Genomic DNA, 9,844 nt, shown 5'->3' with positions numbered 1-9,844 from the left:
CACTTACCCTAAGGAATTCAGCTCTTTGAACACAGTCTGATCCTATCAAAACTCAAAAGTGGTCACGGGAAGAGTAAATGGTGCTTAACTGCATGTTAAGATGGGCTGGGGAGGCAGAGCATGAATACATGGCAGTAATGCAACAATGTGGATGGCAACTGCCATAAAAACTCAAAGAAGAGCATGAATACATTGTTAGCCTGGACAACTAAAAGGTTCCAGTCAAAAACAAAAAAAAACACAAATTCTGTCACTTTGAGCAAAGACTCCCATTGAAATAATGACCGTTTTTATAAACTATGTGATCAGATTAGTGCGTGGGGATGAGGAATTCAATATTGCTTTAATTATCAGCAGGCGGCCGCATTGACTAACCCCTGAAAAATTCCAAAGCATCAGCCCTGCAGCACAGATGGGGCAATAATGGTGATGCAACTTCGATATATAAAGAAACGTCTCAGCCCAGCTCTTAGTTTGGGAGAGCCACTAGAAAAAAGTTACATTATCTTTATTTACCTCCTTTTTTTTTAAGATACTGCCTGACTTGTCGCCTAGTTTCCAATTTTAGAAACCGTTTGCGGGACAAGGTTGCAGAAGTTACTACCACACATCCCTCCAACACGCTAACCATCGCTCTCTGGTCAGCTGAACCCTGTTGCAGCTTTTATATAGTGCTCTAAAAATAACTTCCCTTGCAATACCAAATAAGAGAGCAGGGAGCCCCACTGACAGCCAATCAGCAGGCGCGTTCGAGTCGCCGCTGCTCTCCGGGTGGGAGAAGGCGATGACTCACTCTCTCTGCGGCTCTCCCATTGGTCGGCAGTGACATCAGCGCACGTTGCCCTTTTACGGAGCAGGCCTGCGCTGTGATTGACAGGCGCTGCTTACTATTCTCTCAGCTGGCTGTTACTGTGTTTTCCCCCCTGCTCGTCTCCCCCTTTGCGTTGCAGCCCAGTGGTGCGTTCTGCTAAAGAGGCAGAGAAAGAGAGAAAATAAAGCAAGGATTGCTAAGGAGAAGCATCGCCAATGCGGAAATACATGGACATCACATGTCCCTCTGAGTTCATTTTTGTCCAAAGATCTGGAAGCATCGGAGGCTGCAGAAAGCTTGCAATCAAAGACATTGACTTTCCAATCTATTCTTTTTAGAGAGGTTTGCTTTGCATTGCTTGGATAAACAAAGACTGGCTGCCTTTTGGGTGCTAATTGCAGAGGGATCCGATCTGCTCTTCATTGTCATCAATAATCACCCCCTTATCTTTCCCTTCCCCCTCCCATCCCTTTCTCTTCCCCTTTCCCTTTCCTTTCTCTCCCCCCTCCCCTAGACCCCTCCCCTCCCCATCTCTCCATCATCATGGATGTTCTGGCGAATTACAGTATATTCCAGGAGCTGCAACTTGTCCACGACACTGGTTATTTCTCTTCGCAGCCTTCTTTAGAAGAAAACTGGCAGCAGGTGAATGTTTTAAAATATTATTATACAGGCTCCGGGGAAGGGGAAGGGGAGGGGGACGCCATCTGGCTGGGCACAGCTCTTAAGGTGATGTGTCTCTTCGTTGTGGAGAGCGAGAAGAAATATCACTGACTCCCCAAATGAAAGAATAAAGGCAATTGTCATTAAGACGACCCTTTCTCTTCTGATGGAGTTGTAAGGCATATTTTAAATGTAAGAACGCCGTACTTGGAAATCAATTGAATGTATTGCGTATGCAACTCCGGCAGCCCTGTGCATTTTATTACAGATAAGTCATTGGCTGAGGAACATTAATGCAAAATGGGATCATTTGTTTTTTTTCTCTCTATTTGAAGAAATGCGATGTGTTTTCATCCCTTCTGCAGACAACGGAGTAAAATAACAATAGAGAAGCCCCTCAGTTTTTCTGTGACAGTAATTTAAAATCTGCAAGTGTTCTTCCCCGTCTGATTTTTTTTCTTTATTTGGTGACCTCGTGAGATATCCTTACTGCCCTCATACAAAGCAATTTTAATCGTTGGTGCTAGTTGGTCAGCAACTCATTTCTTTCTCACTAATTGTTATTTTCAGTCATTCCCCCCCCCCCGCATTGAATCGGGGACATTCTTTTTCCGTCTCTCCCTCTGACTTAGTGAGATATTGATGAAACTGGCCAGAGTTTACACATCATTAAAATAGGGGAGAATTTCACGGCAGCCTTATTGACCTCAGTGAAAATAAATAACAATACCTGATTAAGTGGCAGATTTGTAACGTTTTCTGTTTCACCTGTTAATGGCCGAGGCAATATAATACAGTGCTGATTAATGAAATGCGAGTTACCGGTGGTTAATGTAATAAGATTCTATCTAATAAACGTGCTGTAGGTTTAATTATCGGGTAGACGTTACTAAAAAGGGATTCTAGCTATTAGTCATTTACAATGTCATTTATAACCTCGGCGCTACACAATGGAGTTTCTTGCGTTGCTAAGATGTCCATTTACACTAGTAGGTTTTACCTGTCCAGCTTTGAGTGCGATATCACACAGCATCTCTCGTCGGTGTTGGAACCAATTCCTGATAATGTTTTTTTTGTCATTGCAACATTTTAGAACAGCGTTCTACGGCAGGGCCAGCTAGAGTCACAGGGAGGTAGATTTCAGAAGGTTGCTGTTATTTTTTTGTTTGAGGGCTCGCGTAAGCAATTTTGCGAGGAATGAATGTGGCGTTTTGACTTTTTAAGGAGCCTCGTGGCATGTACGGTCTCGGCAAGTCCCTGTCTGTATGTCGCATCGCTTTGATAATTGGTTGTCATTTTTAATCCATAAAATGTAACTGCTTAGGTTTGAGATGGGGGAAAAAAGGGGACGTAATGTTACATATATTTTTTGGATTGGATTAAATCTAAAACGGGGGTTAAATTGCAGGGTCTGTTCCTCTGATTAATTGGGATGATCTAAATGAGGTCCTTAAAATGATAAATAAGACTAGGATAGAGACTCTTTCCTCTGAGGTGGGGGGAGCGCGATGACTAGAAGAAGTCATTCCAGAATTAAATTAGGCAGTACGGCAAAATATTGGAAATCGGGGATTATTCTCCGATGGTGGGGCGCTTGGAAATTATTGGAAGGCGAATGATTTTCCTTAGGTCTAATAGCTTGACGAAATAGCGGGTAAGTGGTATTAAGGTGCAGAATTAAGAAGGCTTGATTGAATGGTCTTTGGCATTCCAATCTTGTGCTTGCCCAATGATTTTTAGCCTTGATTTGGAAAGACTCTCAATGAAAAATGTCGGTCTCGCTCCCTCTCTCTCTGTCTCCATGCTATTCTTTCCCATCTTGCTCTCACTTTCCTTTCCTGCCCCATTTCATGCCAATGGAAAATTATATACAGAAGGAATATATCTCTCATTCAACTGGAACTTGACCTTTCAACCTATGAGGGTGAAGAAGGCTGTCAAAAGAATTTCAGATGAGCCAACAATTCTTTTTTCAACTCCAACACATAACCAACTCCTGAAGTGTTTTGCTTCCAATACTCATTAACCTCGCTCTAGTTGTCAGTCATGGTCGTACTGCAGGGAAACTGGCCTTCCAGTCCTCTTGGTCCTCACTGACCATTAAGTGTGCACTAATCCCATTTTTCTTCTCCCCACAATCCCGTCAAATTCCAACACTCCCTGCCATCTCCACCGAATTCACCCTCAGACCAGGGGGCTACTTGGAGCTGCCAACAAGCTGCCCAATCTGCACATCCGTGGGATGTGGGAGGGAACCCAGGCAGTCCTGGGGATGATGAGTGAACTCCACTCAGGACTTGCCTTGGGATCGAGCCTGGGTCACTGGGTCTCTGAAGCAACAGTTCCATTCTCTGTCATCCTTTGCTCCATCAAGCACGCTCCAGAAAGTAAATTCCAAGTGGCAGTGCTGACCTATAAAACGGAAAGGCACAGGCCATCCGGCCCGTCGAGTCCTCTCCTCCAATCGATCATGGCTGATTTATTATCCTTCTCAATCCTCCTTTTCCCAATGTACTTAATAATCAAGAATTTATCAGCTTCTGCTTTAAATATTCCCAATGACTTGGCCATCAAAGCTCCCCGTGGCAGTGAATCCCACAGATTCACCACTTTCTGGCTAAAGAAATTCCTCCTCGTCCCTGTTCAAAAGGGGCGCCTTGTACTCAGGCTGTGCCCTCTGGTCCTAGGTTCTCCCTCTATTCGAAACGTTCTCTCCACGTCCACTCTATCCAAGCCTTTCAGGTTCGAGCTGTAGTTGTTTGAGTCTGTAGCCTATCTGAATTCCCGGACACCTTTCATAACCTTCCCAAACACTTTGGGGTCAAACAAGTATTTTTTTTGAAGTATAGTCACTATTATAAGTTCGGATCTGAAGCTGCCGGTTTATGCACAGCAGTCTCCCACAACCAGTCATTGTTAACATTGACCAGTTTATCTGTCTTGGTGATGTTGATCCAGAGATGAATACTGGCTATCACGAAGAGATTTCCTGTTCTTCCTCAGAATACTCTGAGAGCAACACACATCAAAGTTGCTGGCGAACGCAGCAGGCCAGGCAGCATCTCTAGGAAGAGGTACAGTCGATGTCAACTGTACCTCTTCCTAGAGATTCTCTGCCTGATACGTCGACTGTACCTCTTCCTAGAGATGCTGCCTGGCCTGCTGCGTTCACCAGCAACTTTGATGTGTGTTGCTTGAATTTCCAGTATCTGCAGAATTCCTCATTGTTTGTGTTTTTAAATACTCTGAGAGCCTTGTGTTTGCAGGGAGACAGATGGGTTAGTATCTGATCTGAAAGATGGGGTCCTGTCAGGGGAGGCCCTCAGTGAGCTAGGCCGCTGGTCCCGGTTTTGTGCATGCGCATTCCAAATGGGGAGGTAGAGGAGGGGCTCCCTTGTGGCTCTTTAACTGTAGTTACTCAGCGAGGATCTCTGGACAAGACGGATTGGTGGATCGTTCTTCAAAGGGTCATCAACCAACCTGTTGAGATCCACTGGAGCATCACAGGCTCACGGTGATTCTTTTTGTTGTGGAGGGTGTGTTTGTTACAAGCTCTGAACGGTAACGGGACGACCTTCCCCAGCAGCAACATTAATTAGCTATCCCAATCATAATAGATGAATAGGGCCAGTCACCTAATTGAAGAACTAAATACATTTTTGGCACCAGTGTAGCCACAACTGCCGCTGAGCTGGACCTGTGCCACTTGGCTCTATTCTCTTGCTGTTTTGTCTGTGTTGGGCTTAACTGGGAGATAGAGAATCAGTCAGTCAAATAGCGATTTAGGTATTTATCTTTTGGTGATTTTTCCTCCCCCACCCCAGAAGAAAGCTCATTAGCTTAAACAGAATGAGAGCAGCTTGGATATTTCTCTCACAAGTCCTGCTCTGGCGTGCACAGCTGGTGGATGTGGGGAGGGGGATCTGCATTTGGAAGGGAAACGAGTCAGAGGTGGCAATAGAGTGCGGGAGGGTGGCAGAACTCCTCCAGAGACAGCATGGCAGGGGCTAACAGCTGCCTTCTGCCCTTGTCTTCTTCCAGTGCTCTGGCTGGGCTGTGCTCTCCGATTTCACTCCTGGTCTGTGCCGGTGAGGCTGAGTGGGAAAAATATTGACCCTGATGCTGATCTTGACTCCTCTAGTTAAGCACGGGCAAAAATTAGGGGCAGCCTCAGGTGGTGGTAGGGGTTGGGACGTCATCAGCCTGGCATCTCAAACACAAGAGATCCGGCAGATGCTGGAAATCCAGAGTTACACACACAAAATGCTGGAGGAACTCAGCAGGTCAGGCAGCATCTACAGAGAGAATTAAACAGTCAACGTTTTGACCAAGATCCTTTATCGACACTGAGCTGGTGGATGCTGAGTCCCTTCGGTACTTTGTGTGTGTCAGCCGGGTTTCTCACTGGCTGGTTGTGGTGCAGGGTTTAAGTTGGTGAGCAGCTTCACACATGCCCTCTATTTTCATCCAGTTCAGACTGGGGAAGGAGATTGTGCAGTCTGACGTGGCAGTCAACGTAACAGTTTGGCCGACCAAATGACATTCATGGAATAATCTGTTGTAGTGATGTTGGTTGAAAGTTAAATGTTGGCTGGTGATGTATTGTGTTTTTTTTTAAAAAAGCTTGTATTTACATGACATCTTTCACCACCTGAGTGTGTCCCACCAAATGAAGGAAGTTAAAGTGTAGTAACCATGGCAACCATTTTACACTCAAAGTTACAATAAGCAGCAACGTGATGATGATTAACGTGCATTACTATTATTTGAAAAACAGTCATTAGCCAAGATGTGGGGAAGACATTTTGCAACTCTTTGAAGTAATGTGGCGGACTTGGTCGTGTCCATCTAAAAGTTCAGGCCTTAATTTAACTTCTCATTGGAAGTAGGGGAGAATTAAAGGAAAAATATTTTTTTAAAAACATGCAGATTATGAAGCTCTGAAGTGAAAGCAGAGAACAGTGGAAATGCTGAACAGGTCAGGCAGCATCTAAGGAGAGAGAACTAGGGTTAGTGTGTCATATCTGACCCTTTGTCAGGTCTGGGGAAATGAGAAAGCATGCTTTAAGTTGTAGAGAGAGCAAAGGGAATATGTTTATTAGTGGGAATCAGGTTCTTCCAGGTGACATAATTGGTTCTGTCTGAGAGAGATGATAGCTGATCTGTCTGGGAGGGAAGCTGAATGAATGAAGTTGGAAGAGAATGTGAAAACCGTGCTAATATTGTGCGATAGAGAGCACGGTAAGTGCAGGAACTTCGGGGGAGAAAAAAGAGGATGCTGGAAATTCTCATTGACAGCCAGTTCTGAGACAAACTGGTTTGGCAAGTTATGTGATTTGTTAAATTTGGCGTGGAGTGCAAGGGTTGCAGTGCATCTTGATTGAAGGTGGGGTGCTATTTCGCACTGAGTTTACGTTCCAGAAGAGAACCCCGAGCCTCGTAATGTATTTTGAGTGCTCAAAGCTGGAATGGGAATTGAAACTGGCCCACTGACTTGGACAAGAGTGGGAGAAGAGTGCTCCCCATGCAGCCTCAGCTGAAGCAAAATCATCTGTTGGGCCGGGTGCCAAGTCCCAATGTGAAACTTGTTTTTCTTTGTGTCTGATTGGCTGTGTGGACAGCGCTATTTAAAAATGGATGGTTTTAATGCTCTAATCTCTGTGGACCCTGAACTGGATGAGAGTGCAGCTCGACAAGGTATTGAGTGCTGAGCTGTCAGTTAGATTCCAGCAGCATTGTACAATGACTGGGTGTTTTTCTTTACTCTGTGCTCTCATTGACTTGGGGGGGGGGGAATGCTAATGGAACAATTATGCTTGGTGCAGGCATGCCTTCTGTCAGGCAGGTCTCGCCACAATTGCAGCAGATCTCTCACGACGGGTACAGCACTGGTGTGTGTAGGTCTACTAAGAATAGGAAGAGATTAGATTGATTTTACATTATGCTAGCACAGCATTGTGGGCTGAAGGGCCTGTAGTCTGCTGTAATGTTCTGTGTTCTCTCCAATCTGTCCTGCCTTTGGAGACGGGGAGGAAAACTGCCTTGATGAAATAAGTCCTAGTAAATGCTGGCCTGCAGTGTTCAATTGACCGGTAGTTTCTGGGGGAGAGATGCAGCTTTTGTCCCCCACAGTAGGGGAAAATGTGCTTCCTGCCATTCCCTTTGGAGCGCCTGGCTTTGTGCAGCATCCTGTCCCCTCGTGCTCGACCACCTCACCATGGGGAAGGGAGTTTCCTTCCTCCCTTCTCTTTTTAGGCCACTCAGCTGTGGCATTGCACCTAACCTGGGCTTTGCAGGTTGTTCTGCTATTTTCCTGTTGGCCTTCACTCACCTATATCAGTTTGTCCTTCCTGAGATGCTTCCTGCCGTTCGCATTTCTGAGGAAGGGTCTTCCCGCTGCAACGTTGACTCAGTTGTTCTCTTCGCAGATGCTGCCTGACCTGCTGAGTGTTTCTGCATTGATTTCAGATTTTCAGAATCTGTAGCTTTCATGGTCTAGCTCAACCTTGCACAGCTGTAGTAACATAGCGTCCAACTCTTTTTTATTCATTCCTGCCCCACTGAGGCTGAAAGCGACCAATTGGTAAAAGATCTCATCTGGGCCAAAGGGAACTCTGTACCTGCAGTGTTTTAAGACTATAAGACATAGGTCCATCACTTGATCATGGCTGATTTATTTTCCCTCTCAACCCCATTCTCCTGCCGCCTTCCCGTAACATTTGTCACCCTTACTAATTAATACCTATCACCCTCTGCTATAAATATACCCAATGACTTGGCCTCCGCAGCATCTGTGGCAATGAATTCCACAGATTCACTGCTCTCTGGTTAAAGAGATTCCTGCCCATCTCTGCTCTGAAGGGACTTTACCCGCTGGCTTACTCTGTCCGTGCCTGTTTACTGTGTTCTGCTTCCATTGACACTTTCTTATTGTGTCCCCTGCTGCTCTACAAGACATAAACTTGTGTACGCAGTTCTCTGCTCCATCACTCCAGTCACTCACAATTGTACTAGGTGAGGCCCAAGGTTGATCTCCGGGGATCCACTGGCCACACTTCACTAATGTGAGCATAACGTGATAATCTCTGTTTTCTTTCTTGTCTCCATAGCAAATTCTGTATCCGATCTTCAAATTCCCATCCCCTAATTTTGGCATAGAGAGACACAGTTCAGAACCAGGCCCTTCAGCCCATCGAGTTCATGCTGAATGATCAAGCCAGTGGGCTGAGTTTGATCCCAGTGCTGGCTTAGGGAGGATGAGGCAACTGCGGCTGACAAGGGAAGTCAACAAGAGGGCATACAGTACAGCTAAAACTAGTAGGGAAGCAAGAAGATTGGGAAGCTTTTAAAAACCACCAGAAGGCAACTAGAAAAAACAATAAGGGGAGAAAAGATGAAATAAAGGTAAGCTAGCCAATAATAAAGAGGGGTAAGAGTGGAATCCGGACCGCTGGAAAATGAAGTTGGGGAACAAAGAAATGATCGGCTAACTGAATAAGTACTTTGTGTCAGTCTTCACTGCGGAAGACACCAGCAGCATGCCAGAAATTTGAGAGTGTTGGACAGAAGTGAGTATAGTCACTATTACTAACAAGATGCTTAGGAAGCTGAAAGATCTGAAGATGGATAAGTCACCTGGATCAGATTGGCTGTACTCTTGAATTTTGAAAGAGGTAGCTGAAGTGATTGTGGAGGCATTAGTAATGATCTTTCAAGAACCATTAAATTCTGGAATGGTTCTGGAGAACTGGAAAATTGCAAATGTCACTCCACTCTTTAAAGTACGTGGGAGATGAAAGTTCAGAAATTATAGTTCAATTGGCGTGATTTTAATGGTGGGCAAGATGCTTGAGTCCATTATTATGGATGAGGAGGCACGTGATTAAATAGGCCTGACAAATATGCTAGAAATCTTTGAGGAAGTAACAAGCAGGATAGACCTAAGGAGAGTCAGTTTACTTTGATTTTCAGAAGCCCTTTGACAAGGTGCCACACAAGTCTGCTAAACAAGGTAAGAACCCATGGCATTTTCAGGAAAGACACTAGCATGGACAGAATATTGGCTGACTGGCAGGAGGCAAAGAGTGGGAATGAAGGGAGCCTGATCTGGTTGGCTGCCGATGACTTGTGGTGTTCTACAGGGGTCGCTGCTGGGTCCACTATTTTCACGTTATGCGATTGTCAAAGATCAGCATGACAGAACCGACTGTCTTGTGGCCAAGTTAGTGGATGACACAAAGAAAGGTGAAGAGGCAACTAGTGTTGAGGATGCAGGGAGTCTGCAGAAAGATTTGCATGGATTTGGAGAATGGGCAAAGAGGTGGCGGGTGGAATACAGTGTAAGAAAGTGTATGCTCATTCATGTGGTAG

The 9,844-nt window shown here is 45.2% G+C and overlaps 1 protein-coding gene across 1 annotated transcript in view; it reads left to right on the top strand.

Annotated features, from left to right (window-relative positions):
- The first annotated feature begins 865 nt into the window (after positions 1–865).
- LOC134348359 (Krueppel-like factor 7) overlaps positions 866–9,844 on the top strand; it is an 83,623-nt gene continuing 74,644 nt past the window's right edge. Inside the window, exon 1 of the mRNA XM_063051587.1 lies at positions 866–1,456. Within this exon, the coding sequence (XP_062907657.1) occupies positions 1,355–1,456 (102 nt within the window). The 5' untranslated portion in view covers positions 866–1,354. The remainder of the gene's footprint in view (positions 1,457–9,844) is intronic.

The sequence above is a fragment of the Mobula hypostoma genome, chromosome 6 (genome assembly GCF_963921235.1).
Source record: "Mobula hypostoma chromosome 6, sMobHyp1.1, whole genome shotgun sequence".
Classification (NCBI taxonomy): domain Eukaryota; kingdom Metazoa; phylum Chordata; class Chondrichthyes; order Myliobatiformes; family Myliobatidae; genus Mobula; species Mobula hypostoma.
Note: the sequence above shows the minus strand (reverse complement) of the source record. Positions and strands in the feature narration are given on the sequence as shown.